Genomic DNA, 22,413 nt, shown 5'->3' with positions numbered 1-22,413 from the left:
TTGAACTAACCCACTCATTTCTTTCAAATGTTATGAACACCCGATTTGAACGTTTTCTGTGGTCTGCTGATTCTCCCTGTCTGCTACTCACTATTCTTTTACTTTTGCTTGCTATATAATTAATAAACTCGTTCACTACCAAAAGCGTGACTATTGTAGATCATTCTCTGGATCACATGGAACAAGTAGTCTAAGTAAGCCATTTCACATCTTTAGCCCTAATTCTCACAGCTACGGAAATGATGGCTCAGAAAATGAACATTCCCCATGCATATAATCCTCACACTACACGCCAAGAAATAGATTCTGTGATGAGTGTCAACAAAATTTATGAATAAATGTATTCTAAAGGAATTTTCTCTATGTGTAATAAGGATCTGATATAATACCATAGCATATAAAGCTGATTATAACTGCATGGGAATTATTATTATGGTTAGATAAAATTAATGACATTAAAAGACCTTTAAACCTAACAAAATAAAGTAATATCTTATAAATGGAAGGCAAATATTAATTTATTTGCCTTTAATCTAAATTGAAAAGTAGAGGACTGAAAAGATATCACCTCAGCACCTTCAGAAATTGTAAAACACACATAGAAATAGCAAATTAGTGTTGGGATTATGGTCCCCACTTGAGTTTACACTTTCCAGCTATGAAATGTTTATTGTATTGAATGATACAAATAAGAAAATTGACCTTATTATGCTTACTTGGCAAAGGTAGTACTGAGAATGCTATCATATTCCCAGAATTTTTTTTTTTAAATTTCAAAATCAAATTCTACATTTTAAAGTCTCTGGGATCATATCTCACATAACTCTCATTATGAAGGATCCTGCCAAAAGCCTTGTGGTCACAAAAACAAGATTCAAAAACTTTACCCAGCCTCCTGAACCCACTTCTTTGCTGATATGACAAACAGCTTTTAAAATTATGAATGGTATTATTCAATTATGTGAAGGCAGTTCCAGGGGCTCCAATACACTCACTTGACCTCCATTGGCATTGTATGACATATGTGCAGGCTATATACTCATACACATAAAGTAAAAATAAAATATTTTAAAATTCTATATTTTATAAAAATATCCTTTAGTTAATGAATTATTTGTTAAAATAAAGAGCTATACCTTGGGGCAACAAAAGAAAATAAAAAAACAGTATAATCTAGGAAACACAAAATTAGACAGAGAACAAAAACAGCAATCAAAATGACAGCAACCAATACATATCTTTCAATAGTAACCTTAAATATCAATGGACTGAACTCCTCAGTCAAAAGACACAGGCAATGTGAATGAATTAAGAAACAAAATCCATTTCTTTGGTGTCTGCAAGAAACCTATCTCACCTTCAAGGACAGCCAACACCTTAAGGTAAAAGGAGGGAAAGAATATTCCAAGCAAATGGCACTAAGAAACAAGCAGGGGATGCAATTCGAATATCTGACAATATAGACTTCAAATTAAAACTAATGAGAAGAGATAAGGAGGGTGACTTCATTCTGATCAAAGGAACAGTTAACCAAGAAGATATTACAATCCTTAACATATATGCACCAAACTCTGGTGCACTCAAGTTCATAAAAACAATACTACAGGACTTTAAGATACACATTAACCCCAAATTAGTAATACTAGGGGATGTCAATACCCCACTGTCTCCATTAGACAGATCAACTGTACAAAGAATAAAAAGAGAGACGTCTGAATTAAATGATATCATACATCAAATGGACCTAACAGACATCTTTCAATTATTCCACCCAAACACCAAAGAATACACTTTTTACTCAGCACCACATAGAACTTTTTCAAAAATTGACTGCATACTGGGCCAAAAACAAACCTCAACAAATACAAAAAAATGGAATAATTCCATGCCTTCTATCAGACTACAATGCAATAAATCTTAAAATTAACACTGGACAAATCCCTAGGCACTACACAAACTCATGGCAATTGAACAACATACTCCTAAACAGTGAGTGGATCAAAGGAGAAATTCAGAAAGAAATAAAAGAATTCAAAAAATTCAATGAAAAGGACAATTACAACACAACACAACCTCTGGGACACTTTAAAAGCAGTCCTAAGAGGGAAGTTTATAGTTCTAATTGCCTACATTAAAAAAATTAGAAAGAGCCCAAATAAATGACCTAACACTGCAACTCAAGACACTGGAAAGGCAAGAACAAATGAAACCCAAACCCAAAAGAAGAGAAGAAATAATAAATATCAGAGCAGAAATTAATGAAATAGAAACAAAGAAAACAATACAAAGAATCAATGAATCTAAGAGCTGGTTCTTTTAAAAGCTAAACAAGATAGACAGAACCTTAGCTCAGCTAACCAAAAGAAAGAAACAGCAAATCCAAACCAACAAAATCAGAGATGAAAAGGGAAACATCACAACAGACACCCTCCCAACTAAAAAAAGTCCAGGCACAGATGGATTTACAGCAGAATTCTACCAGACATTTAAAGAAGAACTCCAACCAATACTATTCAACAGACAGCAGAAAGGTACAGAACATTATAAGGGATTACTTTAAAAACCTATATGGTACTATATTTGAAAATCTAAAAGAAATGGATGGATATCTAAAATCATGGGACAAAGTTAAACCAAGAAGAGATCAACAGTTTAAACAGACCCACAACATATAGGGAAATCGAAACAGTAATACAAAAATAACATATAAGGAAATTGAAACAGAAATACAAAGCCTCCCAACTAAAAAAAGCCCAGGCCCAGATGCAGAATTCTACCAGATATTTAAAGAAGACCTCCAACCAATACCACTTAAATTATTCAAAATGATAGAAACAGAGGGAGAACTCCCAAATTCCTTCTATGAAGCCAGCATCACTCTAATACCCAAACCAGGTAAAGACACAACCAAAAAAGAAAACTATATACCCATATCCTTAATGAACATAGACACAAGAATTCTCAACAAAATACTTGCAAACTGCATACAGACACACATCAAAAAGAACATTAACCATTATCAAGTAGGCTTTATCTCAGAGATGCAGGGCTGGTTCAACATATGTAAGTCAATAAATATTATTAATCATATGAATGGATTCATAGAAAGAAACCACATCATCATCTCAGTAGATGTTGAAAAGGCTTTTGACAAAATTCAGCATGCATTTATGTTCAAAGTCCTAGAGGGAAATGGAATGGAGGGAATACACCTCAACATAATTAAAGCTATATACAACAAACCCATAGTCAACATCATTCTAAATGGAGAAAAACTGGAAGCATTCCCACTAAAATCAGGAACCAGACAAGGATGTCCACTGCCACCACTCCTTTTCAACATAGTGCTTGAAACTCTTGCTAGAGCAATAAGACAGGAGAAGGAAATTAAAGGAGTACTAATTGGAAAAGAAGAGGTCAAACTATCTTTTTTGGCAGATGATATGATACTATACTTAAGAGATGCCAAACTTCCACCAGAAAACTCCTAGAACTGATCAATACTTTCAGTATAGTGTCAGGTTATAAAATCAGTCTACAAAAACTGGTAGCCTTTCTATATACCAGTAACAAGCAACTGGAGAAAGAATACTGTGACATGCTCCCATTCACAACTGCTGCAAAAAAAAAAAAATCTTGGAATAAATCTAAACAAAGACATCAAATAGCTCTATAATGAAAAATTCAAATCATTAAAGACAGAGATTGACGAAGACACCAGGAGATGGAAGGACCTCCCATGCTCATGGATTGGAAGAAGCAATATTGTGAAAATGACCATCCTACCGAAAGCAATATATAGATTCAATGCAATCACCATCAAAATCCCCATGACGTATTTCTCAGAATTAAAGAAAAACATCCTTATTCATATGGAAGCACCAAAGTCCCCGGATAGCCAAAGCAACCACGAGCACAAAGAGCAATTCTGGGGGGATTACTATACCAGATCTCAAAGTATACTACACAGTGATAGTCATAAAAGCAGCATAGTACTGGCACAAGAATAGACCCATAGATTAAAGGGACATTACTGACGATCCAAACCTGAGTACAAGCAATTTCAACGACCTGATTTTTGACAAAGGTGCTAAGAACACACAATGGAGGAAAGACAGCGGCTTCAACAAATGGTGCTGGTAAAACTGGATCTCCACCTGTAGAAGAATGAAACTAGATCCTTATCCTTCACCTTGCAAAAAGTCAACTCCAAATGGATCAAAGACCTCTATGTGAAGCTGGAAACCCTGAAACTATTAGAAGAAAATATTGGCAGTAATCTACAAGATAGAGGTGTAGGAACGGATTTTCTAAATCGGACAGAAGTTGCTCAGGAATTAACGTCAGCAATCGATAAATGGGACCTCATTAAACTAAAAAGCTTCTGTACAGCAAAAGAAACAATCAAAAAAGTGAAGAGAAAATCCACAGAATGGGAAAAAAAATCTTGACTAGTGACACATCTGACAGGTGTTTAACATCCAGAATATATAAGTAACTCAAAAAACAAAGAATCAAGAAACTAAATTGCTCAGTTAAAAGATGGGCTAAAGAGCTAAACAGAGTCTTCAAAGGAAGAAATAAAGATGGCTAAGAAACATCTCAAAAAGTGTTCAACATCGTTAGTAATTAGAGAAATGAAAATTAAAACCACCCTAAGTAACCAGATATTTTTCTAAAATGATGGATAAATTTGTTTTCTCCCCCTATCTAGAAGCCTTTGATAGGGAACTGACACTGATTCTAACCATTCCAACAGCTATCAAAATACCTGAAAGCAAATCCTGAGTCCATAACTCTAGAGTCCAGCCTTGGAAGACAAAAGAAAAATGAGGAGGAACCCAAGAGAGGGATGCTTTCGAAAGCCCTTGTCAAGAAATTCCAATGGACTCAAAGGAACATTTGAAAATTGCCCTGTTCTGACTTTTTTTTTTTTAGTTCCTTGTCTAGAACTTGTAATGCTACTTACTTGCCTTTATTTTTCCTTCACATCTCCTATTCATGATTCACAGACTTTCTTTTCCCCTTAGAGATAATAATTATGAAATTTGGGAGTCTTTATGATAGACCCACTGAAGGGTATTCCAATTGCCTCATCCTGCGTCCCTGTTCAGCATGGAAGAAGCCAGAGCAGTCTGTGTCCCTAATCCCTATTGGCAATTTGGGTAACCCCTTCAGAGGATGGTGTGATAAGAATTGGAGGTAGGAATTGGCTAGGCAGTTAGGGTAAAAAGACCCCAAAGAATACTAACCAGTTTCTTGGCTAAAAGTCAAAACATCCTTGGGCCTCTTAGCAACATACTCTGTTCCAAAAGCCAAAAATGTTGAAAATATTTGAGAGCTTGTATCTAATCCTTAAAAGATTTTAGGGTTACCTCTTTAGAGGGGGGAAAGTTAGAGTAGTCAAAAGCCCCATAAAAATAAATAAAGAAGAAAGAATACATGAAGTTATCAAACAAAAGTGATGGGGGGATATGGGAGGAGTTAGAGGGGAGGGTGTGGGCATGGATTTTATCAAAACACCTTATACACATGTATGAAATTCTCAATAAATTATTTATTTTTTTTAAAAAGCGAAGTTTAGGTTAGCTCAGCATGGTGGCGCATGCCTTTAATCCCAGCACTCAGGAGGCAGAGGCAGGCAGATGTCTGTGAGTTCAAGTCCAGCCTGGTCTACATAGTGAGTTCCAGGACAGCTGGGGCTACAGGGAGACCCTGTCTCAAAAGACCAATAATAAAAAAAAAAGACAAAAAAACAAAGTGAAGGTGAGATTTTGTGATGAGATTTAGCAGAAGGGCACTTGCCTACAGTACCTGAGGCTTTGGGCTCCACACAACAAAACAATGATAACAGAAAAATGGAGAAATTATTGTTGAAGAGAAAGGTTCAGCTTCATTTTAGATATGCTATGGTTAAAACTTTTATGGTATTATGTTCCAGTTATAAATAACCAGGAACATACAAGCTTAAATATTTATTAATACTGAATTTTCAATTTGGACAGAGCTCTGAGGACAACTTATCACTTCTTCACATGAACTGTAGTTTCACCAAGGCTGGGGAATGTAACAGTTGGGGACTGGGGCCATGAAAGTTTCTTTTATGATTGTCAGCTGGGACCTTAACTAAGGCTATGATTTTCCAAGGGGATGCTGAGGTTACTCACAGCAGTTGTGCCTACAGTTCTATCTTTTTAAAATGTATATTCTCAGAAAATACACTGTATCACTTCTACCATGGCCATTAGCTCACCCAGATTTAAGGCTATAGCAAAAGGGCTCCATTACCCCTTTGGAAAAGTTCCACTCATGTGGAAGGAGCATATCTATGGACTGATGGATATTGCTGTAATAATTTATGAACACATAATCTGCAAAGTCTCTAAATAAAAGTATTGAAGACATAGTCAAAATTTAGAATTCAGTAGTAAGGTTTAATATTTACATGTGATGATGCTAACAAATGACAATATCAGAAAACATAAACTTTAAGGAACTCTCACATTGTGAAGCCAAAGAGAAGAAAGTATTTTTCCATATAGATATCTGACAGAGGATTAATGTCTAGAATATACAATAAAATAAAAAAAAACTAAATAAAAGAAAACAGGTCAAATAAAAAATAGGCAACAGATTACATTTGTCTAGGGATATAACAATGTAGAGTTTCTCTAGGATCTATGACTCTCCAGTCATGTCTGTTTGGCTATCTTTATAGTACCACACATGAGTTCCCACTCACCATGTGGGGTTTAACTCCAAGTAGACAGCTGTTGATTGCTTCCAAGATAAAAGTAGCACTACTGCACCAATATAGTTTGCTGTGCTGATCATAGTTGAGGTTATTAGGATTTAAAGCTAGGGTTAGATCATTGATTTTTCTCTCTTAGCAGCTTGCACAGTATCCTCTAAAACTATGAAAGCTAATCTTCAGGGAGGAGGCTTCCAGATCAGTTCCAGTTCCATTTCATCAAGTCCTGTGTCTAAAGTATATCTTGTCTTCAGCAATAGGGTCTTACTTTGACGTTCTGGGAGGCAATCAAGGACTTTGGCAATACTCTGTGTTATTTTTGGAGTCTCTTCAACTACCCTGACCAACAGCTCAGAGAGAAGTTTTTCCTGTCTGAATATTCTCCTAATGTAGCCTTCAGCTACACACCTGCATGCATGTGCACTATCATATGTGTAGTTTTAAGTAGGCTTTTGAACTAACACATTTTCTTCTGTTTTTTATTCATACCACCAAGCATTATTTGTCTCCTCTGTCTCTCTCTCTAACTTTTCCCCTGCCTCCCTAGTTAAAGTATCCCCATTATATCATTTCCCTGGATAATACCTATATCCTATTATCCCCCTCTCTTGAACCTCTTCTCCTTTACTCCCATGGTTCTTTGTATAACACTTTCTTCTCCCTTCACAGTGAAAGACCCCCATTTTACCCATTTCATTATTGGTAACCCCTGTCTCCTACTATTCCTGCCCCCCTCGGGCTTCTTTCCCTTTACCTGCATGGTTTCTTTCCATTTTCCTGGCTCTTGTGGTTACATCTGAATATATGACCACATACAAGGATTTGGCACTAGGATCATTGCACATACAGACAAGTACACCTGTCATCACTCATTAAAGAAGCTACTTGTTGCAAAAGATGGAAAGTATTGCTGAGTTCCACCACTACTAACAGCCAGAGAATAAGTTTCTGTGAGATGCTCAACCTCTACACTTAAGGCTCATGGATCATAGTGGAACAGGGAGTGAGACAATACTAATGCATCTCTCAACTCTCACCAGTGAAGTTTCCTCATGCAACAGAGGGAGATTAACAGGGAAGGCCACAACTGGCCAAAATGTAAAGAATAAGAGACTGCAGAGTGTATGTCCCTGGATAGGAGTCCTATATTAAATCTCAGCCACCCAGGTGTCAGCGATCATTGCAAAAGAGGAGACTGAACAATTGTAAGAGCCATGAGTATATAACCAAAAGGAATCAGAGTCTCCCAGGCTTCTGAAAACTTGCTCATATGAACTTACATCAATGGTGATAGCATGCACAGGACCCATGTAAGCTCAACCAGACAAAATCCAGCACAGAACATGGGAAATGGGCCAGAGGCTCTAACCTTAGCAGAGGAACTATTGGCAGCTGATCAGTGCTGGGTGAGGGAAAATTGATTTTTTTTTAAGGGAGTGATAGGCTGAACAGGCTTCAATATATAAACTCACACCAAGGCACATCTTGGTACACAAATTGATTTGATAGATCTTATATGACAGAGTACATGAAATCTAGTGGATGGGCTATGAGGGGTGCACATAGAGGAGGAGGCTGAAATCTGATTAAGATGTATGAAATGCACAGAAATGCAATAAAAATAATATTGAAAATAGGCAAGGAAATGAATAGTTCTCAAAAGAAATAAAAGTGGCCAATATTTTAAGAAGTGTACAATATTCTTACACGTTAGAAAATGTAAATTAAAACCACTCAAAGAATCCACTTCACCCAAGTCAGGATGGCTATCACCGAGAAAACAAATGAGAACGAATACTGAGGAGGAAGTGGGGAAAGGAGGGCACTTACTCACTGGTGCTGGGAGTGTAGACTGACACACCCCTACAGAAATCAGTGTGGATGCATCTAAAAACACTGAAAATAGAGCCATCAAACAGCTCAGCTGTACTTTTCCTGGGCACATGTCCAAAGGACTCTATATCCTACCACTGAGATATTTGCACATCCATGTTCATTGCTGCTGTGGTCACAATATCAAACAGATAATCAGACTAGATGCCAATCAATTGATAAATGATAGCAAAAATTTGTATATACAAATTTTCTGGAATCTTGTTCAGCAATAAAAGAAACAAATTTATAAGAACTGTAGGACATTGGATATAAACTATATTAAGTAAGGTAACCCAGACTCAGAGAGACAGACACGGCATGTTCTCTCTCATATATGGATGGATCTTAGTTTCTAATTATTATATATGTGTATTTATATCCTGTATTTATATGGGAGTGTGTACAGAGGCTTGGAAACTAGAAAGAAGTCCATTAGACATGTCAAAGTAGGAAGGGAAATATTGGGGATAGAAAGTTTAAGCAGAGATGGAGGTCAGGGAATGGGGGAGAGGAAGAGAGAAGAAGACCAACACAAAAGTATGCATAAAAAAGCCTAAAGGAAACTGCTACTTTAGAAACTAACTAAAATTAATATTAAAAATTTAAAAAGGGTTGAATGGAGGTCCCCAGCATGGATGGATAAAGCTTCTCCCAGAAACCCAAGGTTAAGAAATGAAAGTGCCAGGGTAGGCTACCTCCTATGAGTCATTGGCTAGGGATGTTTTTAAGTAGCTAATGCTCCTGATCTCTGTTACCCACGAGAACTAGATGACAAGATCATGTTGCTGAAGATAGCACATGCTTTGGTTGCCCGACAGAGAGAAACCAAGCGGGAAATGAGTTGGAAGCCTCCTTCTTGCGGCCTAACTTCATGGTTACAGAAGGTACCACATAGGTGGCTGAGGAAGAAGACTGTTTGCAGTGGTTGTAATTCAGATGCGAACCATAAGTGAAGCACAGCCACCTTGAGGCAAAATGTGTCCACAGGTTGGCTATTTGGAGGACAACCAACTACTTTTGATTGGATTTGAAGCCCATTCCACAGGAAGGTATTCACGCCTGACACTGTAAAACTGGTCAAAAGGCCACATCTGAAGAGATCATAGGCCGATGTGAGGAGAACATTGTTGCTATCTGCTAAACAGACGTGCTGAACTGGTCAAAAGCCCATGTCTGATGAGATCACAGGCCTCTGTGAGGAAAACACTATTGTTATTTGCTAAAGATATGTGCCTGTCACATTGCCTACTAAATATTTATGTTCATATTCATAGATTAGTAATTAGCGATGGTTTCAACTTTGGTCAGAAAAGCTTCTTTTTTTTCCCCCAGTGGGTAGTGTTTTTATAGAGACTTATAACTGGTCAAAGTGCTGAGAATAAATTTTTAGACAAACGGGGACAACTGTATCATTCCCTCCAACACCCAAGGAACATCTCAGAAGATGGGGTAGAAAGAATCTAAGAGCCAGAGGAAGGAGTGGGGTAGGACTGTCTTCTGGGCAGGAAACTGAGACTTCACTTTTGAAATCTCAACAGCAGAGATTATCTACAAAAGACCTGCACAGGACTGGGTTCATCAACATTCTCTCATGAAGAGGGGCAGTACTCAGGAGGCCCCAACCCCTTTCTGTTTATTATTACTGTGGGAAGAGAGAGATTTTCTCCAGTGTCAGCCTCTGACAAACTGCCCAGGTTCCAAATACATAACCCCTGAGTCATGTTTCTAAAGGCAACTTTAACTAAACTCATTGGGCCACCCTCCTGCCTTAAAAAATATTGTAGTGGAAAAAGAACTAATTGGGAAGAGGAAGGGGATCATCAGGAGTAGGAGGAGGACAAGAGACAGTAACAGGAAATGGAATATGATCAAAATACCCTATACACATACGTGAAAATGTCATAACGAAACCTGCCTTATGTATAATTAATACATAAATACTTGACATCCATTGTCCTATATTAGTCTTTGCTTCCTTCTACTTTATGTTCATAGTGTGATTGAATGGTATAGAATTTGCCAAGAAAGGTTTATACAACATTAACAAGGAAGGAAGGCTACAGGTTTTCTGAACAGTTGACTTGATGGTTTATATACATCTCACTTCATTACAAATCACTATTCTTTACAGTTATTTATCCAATGAAGTTATCTATGGCCCCAGCTGTCCTGGAACTCACTATGTAGACCAGGTTGGTCTCAGTCTAACAGAGATTCCCCTGACTCTGCCTCCCCAGTACTTTAATTAAAGCTATGTACCACCAGGCCTGGCTCTATCAAAATTTATAATGTTTTGGAAGTTCTAGAGACTGGATCCAGGGCTTTGTGCATTTAGGAAAGCATTCTATCACTGAGCTACATTGCCAGCCATAGTCTTGCTACGGTACATTGTACCACAGGATGACCAAGAGTTTGTGATCATTCTGTTCTGCCTCTCAAGTTCCAAGACACTTACTTTTCCTTTACTTCAAAAGATACAGAGATAATTGGCTTAAACTTTTCTTTTTTTAAAAGAAATTAATGCAAACATACTAATGATGCAAGAAACACAGTTTTGGGAATAATGAGTCTTTAAACAGAGAAAACTTAAATATTGTTTAAAAGACAAGTGGTTATCTATTAGCTAATTGTTATTTAACAGGCATCATGGTAAGTCTGAGCTTAGAAAGTTAAACTCAAGGTACTTGCTCTTCTTCTGATATAGCTTAGTCAAAACAGAAATGTTATCGAGTATAGTGAGAGTATAGGAGCTAGAAAAACATTAACACAAATATAGAAGCAAGTATTAGTGCACAGAATTTACATAGAAGGTGATATGGGACCATAGACAAACATAAACCTATTTTAAAAGACAAAGTTGGGCAAATAAATATGATCAAGAGAAGAAAATAAAAAAGATGATGACAAATACTAAAACACATTTAAAACATCAAGATAAGTCCACTTGAAACTGATAAGCAGGCAGTAGCAAGAGACTGAAAATTTATACAGGAATGAAGACCAGGACAGAGGTTTTGGGAGTAAACAAAATGCAATGTGAATTCCAGGAACAGATTTTTATGTAAAAAGTTAATTTAGCCTTTGATGAAGTTGGGGACTAAATGGCAAATTACTGCAGTTGTACAAGGTATTGGCAAATTCAACTAAGATGGAGAAAGAGAAAAAGGTGGAGGAAGGTCCATAGCAGAATTACTCAGTAGAAAAATGTCACCAGAACATAATGGCAGATCGAAGTCATTTCAAATTTATGCATTTGTAGTTTGGTTTTTCATGAAACTTCCAAATGGAAATGTCACCAAAAAAGGCATATATACTTATCTACAGTTCTATGAGAAAAATCAGCCTGGGGGATAAATAAACATGTTGGTTTGATCATCACAGCCTTAAAAATGGAAACTGGAACTTTGGAAATATTTGAAAACAAGCTTGATAGCTATAGCTATTTTCGTCATCAAAAAAATTTAATACCCAACTCTATAAGTCCTAGGGCAAAATTTTGAGCTGAGAATCTAGAAAAATATTGGTGTTCTTACTAGCTTTCACATACAAATAAAAAAATGCATAATAAACATGACCTTTTCAAAGATGTATATATATATATATATATTTGTAAAATTAAAATAAACCTTTTTACTAAAATATGGACACCTTCTAGTTTTTAAGCTAATTAAGAAATACAATTTAAATGAAAGTTTAAGAAAAGAAGAACCCAGCATGGGTGGATAATGCTGCTCACAGAAGACACAGGTTATTAAATGAAAATCTCAGTGCCATTTCTGGGATACCTCCCTATGAGTTGTTGGTTAGGGAGACTTCAAAGATCCCTAAAACATCATAGGTTATTTCCACTGTTCTTAGTTACACCAAAGTGCTAGATGGTAAAACCTTATTGTTGCAGACAGTAACATACTGGTTACATGACACAGAGAAACCAAACTCTAAAGTTGAGCTGGAAACTTTCTTCCTGCTGGCCAGTGTTTATAGTGCCAGATGCAGCTATGCAGGTTGCTGGGGAGAAAAATATTACTCATCTATAAACACTGCTACATAGAAAAATGACCTTCCAGACAATAGTTGTCCACTGATACAATAGTGGCAAGACTATTATGGGAGTAATCAACTGCTTTCTGACTGAATATGAGACCCACTTATACAAGAAGTAACTCCTACCTGGTACTGTAAACATGGATAACAGCCTATGACTCAGAAGGTCATAGACCCTGGAAGCAAACCTATTACTGTTGCTTTCCTAAGTGGACACGGTGTCTAACTGCCTTCTAAATATATATGTTTATATCCATAAATTAGGGACTGAAGAGACAGCTCAGTGATTAAGAGCACTGGCTGTTCTTGCAGAAGACTCAGATTCGAATCCAGCATCCACATGTTGGCTAACAACCATCTGTAACTCCAGTTCCAGGAAATCTGACCTTTTCTGTCCTCTGTGGGCATTGTACAACACAGGTGTACTTAAATACATGCAGACAATACACTCATTCACACACATACACAAATAAAATTATATCCATAGATTAGTGCTTTTTGTACTGTGCTGTGGTTATGCAGAAAATCATAACTGGTCAGTGTCAAGAAATGACTGTTGAGTGCTTGACTCTAAATGGAACATCAATATCACTCCTTTCAGGACTCAGAGAACACTGTGAGACAGGAGACAGAAAAACTGTAAAAGTTGGATGATGGAGTGAAATTTTATGAAATGCTGTCTTCTAGGTAAGACATAGCTTTTGCCCTCATGAACTTACAGTAACTTCAGTTATCTGCATATGATCTGCACAAGACCTGCATAAGATGGGCCCATCACCATTTAGTGATGGATATGGGAGAAGATAATTAGGCCCAACCTCTCCCTGGATAACTACTGGCAGCTAATGGTTGCTGGGAAGTGGGAGGCCTTTTCTTCAGTGGTGTTACCACTGGTAAGAAGCCTATGATCTAGCAAATACTCCTCTACCCCAGCACATTCAATCACCTCTAGTTAATCTCAGTAGCTCACAACAGGTCTAATTTTAAAAGATAAAAGTAGGAGGGGGTTTGTCGGGAAGAGGGGGCCAGCAGGACTGGTTGTGGGAAGAGAGAGGGAAATGGGGGGTGAAAATGACCAAAACACATTATATGAAATTGTTAAAGAGTAAAAACTAAATTTAGAGGTTTAACAAACATGAGTTCTTCAAATATGATACTAAAGTATATTTGAAAAATACGCTAAAATGTTTTGAGTTGTTGCAGATGTTATGTTTACAAATAATACTATTGCAATTGTCTAATTTTTCCTAACAGACTTAAGAAAATCTAGATCAGACTCAGAAAATAAAGGTAAACTTTAAAATTACCCTTTCTCTGGGTGCACAGCTACAGATCTTGGTTGATCCAGGCCTTGGGAAATAATTACATAACGGAAAGAACCATTCAGTCTTGCAACTTCAATTAGGTTGAAACCATGATCTGTCCAGTATATGTTACCTAGAAGAAATACAGAAATGCTCATATTCCAGTTATGAGAAAGAAAGCTGTTTATTAGTTTTGCTAAAAATTAAATTTCTGAGTATGTACATAGCTATCAAAAATGTTTATTCCCTACATGCCTTTTTAATGTATTTACTTAAGAGCTGTAATTATTGTATAAAGACTTCTAATCTTAATCTCGTATTTTTCTGTTTTAAACCATGTTAGTGTACATTGATATGCTTAAAATAAGTTAAGGCTTCTCCCACCTGATGAAGGTATCTATTTTGCCTTTTAACTAATTTTAAGCAAAAGAAACTTCTACGACTTTTGCTTCCGTGCTATGCACTACTCTCTGGAGAACTAGGAAAGTTAATACTGCATGTTACATTTCTACGCAAAAACACTTATTCAAAGACTCAAAAGCATGAGAAAAAGTGAACCAAAAACAAAAGGGATTATTTACCCCCTTGGCTAGAAAGAGTAAAAATAATGTTAAAAATCAGAACTAGAATTTTTTTTGGAAGAAGAATGAAGCCCTGTAAAAATAGGTATGAAACAAAACCAAGAAAAATCCATAGATTTACCAGCAATCCAGTCAACTGCTATCCCTTCCACTCTTCCCAAGCCATTGGTAATGACATCTTCTTTCCATGTCTGATCTCTTTTAGCTCGACTGATTTTATTGAAGCCCATGTCTGTCCAGTAGATGGTGTCGTTTTCTATCAATAAAACACATGCCCACACACTATGAAGTGTATCAATACATGTATTAATCAGATTACAATCAGTGTTGGGTTTATCACCGTGGATGAAGCACAGAAGAGTCTCAGCATTCTTCAGAATAATTTATTAACGTAACAGTAGCAAGGGTATTTTAAAAGTAAGAGCCTAGGTTTTAGCAATTAAATTTCTAAAAGCATGTTTCTGGAAATTGATACTTTTTCTTTATTGTCCTCTTCATTTTAGCTCAGTAAATCTTGACTCTCATGAAATTATAAAGTTTGTACCATGCCGTGTTATTTTCTATCATAGTTTTTTTCTCTCTTCTATACCTGTGTCTGAGTCCTCTAAACATAAAACGAATCTGCTGAGGACAATCAACTCAAGGGAGTCTCAAAGCACAGAGACAATGGAAAAATACGTGAAACCATTTCATTTGTCGTAAGATCATTCAAAATGTATGAAGCCTTAAATACCTTATCACTGATTATTTCTTCTGAGGTACTAAGTAGCTCCTCAAATGTTAACCACAAAACCTTGTACTATATTTCAAGCTCTTATTGTGCAAATGGGTTTGCGAATACTTGAAAGATTGGTCTATGTTATCTTCAAGTCTTTAAATAACTATGCTTTTTGAATATTTGAATGAAAAATGTGCCTAAAGACTATAAAAGAAATACATTACATGTGTATGCATATGCATGAAGGGTAGTAATTATAGACCAATGATTTTATACATAGCTACCAGAAAGACACTGGGGACAAATCATTAAATAATAAATTTGCCACTCGCTATGTTTTTGTGTTGTGGCCTACATGGCCATTTGAAGAACAAATCCTTTAAGACCAATATAATTTACCCCTGGCACAATGACAAGCTATGGAAATAAAGAAAAGGCAATTAGTATAATAAAGCCATTTGTCAGTAAGTCCTGGGATTCCATCTCAAATGAAATATGGTCTAAATCCTTCAACCTGTGGAAAGAAAGATATCAAATAATGTTATTCTTAACAACAGCTAAGTCAGATACAGAGTAGTTTGAAGCCACAAGGAGGGTACCATATCTAAATAGATGTCAGGAAAGCAAGGCTTCTCTAATTTCCACTCTGTTCATATGCTTTTTCCTAATGAAACAAGGACTGTTGAACAAAATAGCATTACTTTTATAAATATTATTATACACTGAGTTCAATTTTCTGCCTCAAATATTAAACCAGTATTTCCAAACTGTTCACTTCGTTTTTCCACTGTCTGTAGAAAAGACAATCGTGATATACCAAATACAAATCATGGACTGTCTGTCTGGACCTGTTTCTCCTGCAGTCCCCCTCCAACCCCCACAGCTTCCACGAAGAAGATGAGCAGCACCTCCAGCCTTGGTCTTTTACCCAAACACCTCATGGTTGTCTTTGAACACTTTTATTCTCATATTCCACATCAAATTGCCAAATTAATTACCAAATTTGCTCATATTTAATCAATTTACAATAAATCTTGTTTTTTTTTAATTATTCTTCCGAGCAAAATCAACATTCCAATGCCTTTATATTGACATCCACAGCCCCAGCAACTCTCCCCTGAATTCTTCCTAACAGATGCACCAGGCTTGCACTTTGACTCCTGAACTTTCCTGTGCATGAACCTTTTTAACTTAGGAGCTATTAGGACACTTTTAAATATATATATAAGGGGGCCAGAGAGATGGCTTAGCAGTTAAGCGAACAGGCTGCTCTTTCGGAGGATCTGGGTTCAGTTCCCAGCTCCCACATGGCTGCTAACAACCATTCCTAACTCCATTTCCAGGGAAGCCAATACTTTCTTCTAATCTCCCTGAGCACTTCATGCTGTGGGTGTATTTACATACATGTAGGCAATATATTCATATTTTTATAAAATAAAAATTATAAAATATTTTAATATAAAATAAAATAAAATAAGATTGTTTCTGCCTCCTTTCCTTCACAACTTTCCACTTTCTATCTCATGACATTTGAGCTCTAGCCGTGATCATTACGACCACCCAGACCCTCTGCACCTCTCCTTCTGATAGCCTTCCTCTCTTCTACATTGTCCCTCCCTTGTCCATCTCTAGTAACACAGACATTCTTGCTCCTAAGTCAAACTAATTCTTTTTCAGTTCTAAGGTTCTTTGTATTTCTTTTTCTTTCTATCTGGAACATTTTTTCCTAGATGGCTGCACAGATCTGATTCAAGCTCAAACACCCGCTTCATAGTGGAACTTTCCTTGACTATAACAGTGATTCTCTTGCCGTGTTCTGTTCCTTGTCACTGAATCTTTTTCTTCCCTATATCATTCATCACTATTAAACACATTTATTCATCCTTTTTTGGTTCACGGTCATAATGAGTGGGCATTCACACCATTACATGACATGCGCCTCCCATAAACTTTGTATAACATTTACACATTACCCGTCTGACACAGAACAAAACAAAACAAAACAAAACATTGGTTGATTTGCTATATCTATCTCCTCTTACAGTAATGAATTTCTTTAAATGCTGGGATTTATTTTATTCACTCCTTTGCTCCTAGCACATAGCACAATGCCTAGCATGCCATAACTTGACAGAAAACATTTGATGAATAAAAGAGTGAATGAAATGCACTGTAATGAAATCGGTACGGATGTTGCACAAGGAAGACATACGTCTGATATGAGGAAGCTAATAGGCTTGTTAAGAAACAAAGCATGCACAGGAAGAAGTGACTGGCAGTTAATGAATATAAGAGGAGCAGCTGTAAGTTGCACAGGCACCTGTTAAGCAGGAAGTTAAAGAAGACAATCACAACAGTCTTCACAGTACATCACTACTCTCCAAGTGCTTTGCAAGTTCTGAAGATGTGTATTCAGTAACCTGGACACATTCCTTCCCATAGGTACCAGTATCTCTTATGGCACTGAACTGGACTTATGTCTGTGTATCTCTTCTTGGACTTACACTGAGATATTTTATGGTACGAACTGTACTGACAAGCTATATACACAGTTATACTGTACTAATGAGGTTATCTCTAACAGCAGACCTAGGGTCAGGCCTGCCAGATTCAGCATTGAGGGATCAGAGGCTTCTTTGTGTTCTTTAACTTAGAATTTGGGAGTCTGTTGAGTACATCAACTAACAGACAATGTGCTGAGAAGGATAAAGAAGAAGAAAGGAGAAAATCATTTACTAACACCCAAATCTACTTTCCTTAGTTTTTCACTTACTTATTATGCACATGCAAAAACATACTCTCAATAGGATGTTTGATAAGATATGAGATTATTTTCTCATATCATTGAATATCTATACAATAAACCTGAATTATATAAATGATTTTGATTAATATAAGAATGTTCATGTCTTTGCAACAAAAAATTATTTTAAAAAAACTAAACAATAGCAACAACAAAACAACAACTACTGCCACACTACAGTTTTCCAATATAAAAGGAAAAAATATTCAGGGGCTCCTGGGAGCACTGAACCAAGGAAGCACTTTTTAAAATACAAGTATGTCAACCCCAAACTGCAATTGGCTCTCACATGTTCATGTCTAGGGTGAAACCGACAAGTGCTTTGAAGACTCAAAATAATATTTCAAGTTTTGACCTGTAAAATATAAAAACTGGGACAAAGATCTCTTTTCCAGAGAAATCTCATCAGTTTTAAATACCAGCTATGCCATTGGGAAAAGATTTAAGGTAAACTCTATGTAATTTTTCAATTCACAAGTACAATAAAAGTCTGTTTCTCCTTTAAAAAAAAGAATTCAAATGAATCATGATAAAATGTTATAAACTCTAAAGACACAAAATAGATATAGATGGAAAACAAAGAAATAGTCATTAAAGTGTCTTCAAACTATCTCAAGTTTCAGAGTTTAAAACTTTAATTACTTTCATCTAATAGATACTGGGAGAATATGGAGAATTTGCTAGGAATTATTATAGACATAAGGATATGGTAGTGAATGCAACAGATACTGTCCTTGCAATTGTTGAATTTATGTTCTGTAATACAATTACAAAATAAATTATCTTTAAACATATTAATTTGGCAATAGTAAAAAATGGCAAGAGAAAAGGAAATATAACTTAAGGCATTAACAATTGAAACTATGTTCTCATAGATAAAATTGACATGTAGACTCCTTATAAGAATTCTTATGGATTACCAAGTAACATGATTGTTAGACAGTTATAGTGAATTTTAATTAAACAGAGAATTAAAGTCATGTATTGTCATAGTGATATTTGAAAATTAGAGAATTAAATGGTTTTTATTAGAAAGAAAAATATCATCTATATTCAGGCATTGAGGAACTAACAGGGAAATAAAAATCTCTTTCGGTGTTTTAACCTTTAAGTGTCTGTTTTCTTATCATTAGTTAACAAGTAATCATTGACCATCTCCTAAATATCTTGGTGTAAATGTACAACACATTCCAGAAAACAACATATACATGTGAAAACACATGAACTATAATACAATACATAATCATTTTTTTTTTCCTAATGAAATAGTCACGAAGCCACTTGGTGGACAGTAGAATAGACAAGAAGAAACTTCAGGCTTGGTTCTTAGCATTTCTGTGTCATAGGTTTCATGAACGACTTAATCAATTGACCTCAGTTTTCTCATGCATATATAAATAAGAATGTAAATACATATATCTATATTTATACATTCTCTGAGAAGATAAAATTTAGGTTTTTATCTCTATGTTATCTTCAAATTTCAATCATCTAATTTTAAGGTTTTGCTCAATTTCACACAAAGGAATGCATTATCCAAAAATACAGCCCAAGTTTAGCTGTTATAAAGACATTCTTTTTCTTTTTTTCTTTTTTTTTTTTTTTTTGCACTGTAATTTTTACTCCTCTTAAATAGGTTTGTTCTCTGGAGCTAAAATGGATAAAGCAAGTACATTTTACAGACTATGCTACTAGTGAATATTAGGTCACATTTCTTTGTAAACCACCTAAATTTACATTTATCCTATTAAATGTCAGCTTGTTAAATTTAATCATGGAGCCTGACTGTTGACATTTCACAAAAATAACATTACCTGAGGAATCCTATTAGTGATACCTCAAATTGGATAAGTTTTTTATAACTTTAGTGATAAACATGTTGAATTGTACTAAAGATATACTTTAGGCATACCAATGAGCACTTCTCTCTGAGGCATATTGTATCTTATATTTCACTATGCCTTAATAATTTATATTTATAGATATTTATGTTCATAAATTTAAGAGTATGTGTGGACTTTGAATACAGGAAGTACCTATGTAGCCACCCATAGGTGGCTGCCAAAAGCCATAGCCCTCCGTTGGAGCCCCTAAGTCAAGAGCATTCGCCTTCTCTAATGGCCTGTCACTATTCTAACTTCTATTGCCATAGAGCATTAAAAATTTTCCTTCCTGGGGTTGGAGAGTTGGCTCAGAGGTTAAGAGCACTGGCTACTCTTACAGAGGACCTGGGTTTGAATCCCAGCACCCACATGACAGCCAACTAGCACCATAACTCCAGTCCCAGTGGACCTGATGTCCTCTTCTGTCCTCCACAAGCACTACATGACATGAGTGCACTTACATACACGCAGGTAATACATGCATACACATAAAATAAAAATGATAAATAAAATATTTTAATAAAAATTCCCTCCTAATAATAAAATGAACTGTTTGACTTTATTTCTCTCACTCATTATAACTAGTAGAGTCATCCTTTCGTTGCTCGTATCTTGCTTTTCCATTGCTTGAAACTACCACAATATTTACCTGTTTTGAAGATGCAAGTTTAGATCAATTTCTGACTGTTATGAAGGCCTCCATGATCAGTACCCCCATGCCTCAGAATAAACATAGCACTGTCTTCTGTGAAGTATTTCCATACAGCAGATGAACACTATTAATAGAAGGAGTTGATTATACGTGTATATACATATATACACATATATGTGTATATATGTATGTATGTATCTTTATGAAACTTGAACTAGATTAAAAAAAAACCAAGGAATTATTTAAGGCTATCTTTATGTGATGAGCATTTAAGTTCATCAAAGTGTTCAACCAAATTTATAAATCCAAGTTATTTGTTTCAATCTATTTCATCTACTATACTGTCTATAGATTTCAAATGAAGTTCGTTATGCTAGTCTCAAGAGTACACATTAACTTGTGAGATACTCTACATATATATGATCAGTTTCTTGATAAATTTCAGGTGTGGTTTCTATAAGTTATTTTATCTGTGTCTGTGGAACTATTGGAGTGCCTGTCAGTTAATATACCCTTCATTTTTCACAAAGAAATCTAGTAGGATTTTGTCATTGTTGTTGGTTCTTTGACAATTTTGTGTATACTTAAAGAGTATGGTTATATAGAGACAAGATAAGCTCAAGGTACCAATGCTTAGATAGACCCTACTTTATTATTTTTTATTATTAACATCACATCAGAAAAAAGTAATATCTCTTGGTCTGCTATCCTCCAACCACCAAGTTTTACTAGGAATTTATTTTTCTTACAATGTCATATGGCCTTGTTCCAGAAAACTTTTCACTTTTATAGTTAGAAATACTCATAGTTTCAAGAATTTTTATTGTCATTCATTAGCAATGACCTTAACAGACAGGCCCAGAAATATAATTATTGCCACATTTATAACAGCTGCCTTAAGGCCGTGAAATTCATTAATTCTTCTGGCTTATCTAAGATAACAGCTTCCAATCTGTTTCTCATTTTAAGACTTTGACAGACATGACAGTTAATTCTAGTGCAAGCCCCCATTTCCTGCCCTTTCAAAAATCACCTTTTCTAATATAGTTCTGGAATACTCAGTGTAATATTATGTGCCTGTTCTCTGCAATTTTAACCTTGAAACAAGCCTTTAATATTAATCTAGTTTGGTCATAACACCAAACTGACACTGACATGCCACACATGCCACACATGCCACACACACCACACACACGCACATGACAGACAGAGAGACAGACAGACAGACAGACAGACACACACACACAGAGAGAGAGAGAGAGAGAGAGAGAGAGAGAGAGAGAGAAAGCCATTCATACAAACATGAAATATATATTCAAATTGAGTTCGTGGAAGCATGGTTCAGGGAGGCTTATTAAAACATAAAATTTCAAAACTAAAACTTCAGACTTCTCAGACCAATCTAGGCTGAGTCATCCTGCTCAAGTGACCAGTTATTGCACAGCATCCTCCATTATTGGCACCCAGCTCAGCATGGGCTCCAGGGAGAAACCTGGAGCCCATAGGAGAGTCAGAGGATGGAGAAGCAAAGAGGATGGTACCACAGAGCAAAAGAGCTTTTTAGTGATTTTCAAAGACTGACAAGCAACTGCTTTAGAAGAGGCACCTTGTTAGTTCAGTAAAACTTAGATGTGATGAAGAAACAATTTATTAAATGAAGTGACTTCAGAAAAGATGTGAGAGTCAGCAAGATGATGCACCCAATTGTGATCACAGCCAGGTTACAATCCACCCAATGCCTGGTTTCAGGTATGAGTTTATTTTCCCTTTCTATTATTCCATTATTTATTTATTTTTTTTTT

The 22,413-nt window shown here is 36.0% G+C and overlaps 1 protein-coding gene and 1 non-coding gene across 2 annotated transcripts in view; one reads left to right on the top strand and one right to left on the bottom strand.

Moving 5' to 3' along the window:
• Lrp1b (LDL receptor related protein 1B) overlaps positions 1-22,413 on the bottom strand; it is a 2,166,816-nt gene that overhangs the window by 571,554 nt on the left and 1,572,849 nt on the right. Inside the window, exons 36-37 of the mRNA XM_008825194.2 lie at positions 14,677-14,811; positions 13,978-14,107 (exon numbers count right to left, since the gene is read on the bottom strand). Of these exons, the coding sequence (XP_008823416.1) occupies positions 13,978-14,107; positions 14,677-14,811 (265 nt within the window). The remainder of the gene's footprint in view (positions 1-13,977; positions 14,108-14,676; positions 14,812-22,413) is intronic.
• Positions 17,154-17,256, top strand: LOC115068779. Its single transcript, XR_003848126.1, has one exon. It is a non-coding gene; the product is annotated as a small nucleolar RNA U13 (small nucleolar RNA).

The sequence above is a fragment of the Nannospalax galili genome, unplaced genomic scaffold (assembly GCF_000622305.1).
Source record: "Nannospalax galili isolate Female #2095 unplaced genomic scaffold, S.galili_v1.0 scaffold87, whole genome shotgun sequence".
NCBI lineage: Eukaryota > Metazoa > Chordata > Mammalia > Rodentia > Spalacidae > Nannospalax > Nannospalax galili.
This window is presented reverse-complemented; position numbering and strand designations above follow the sequence as displayed.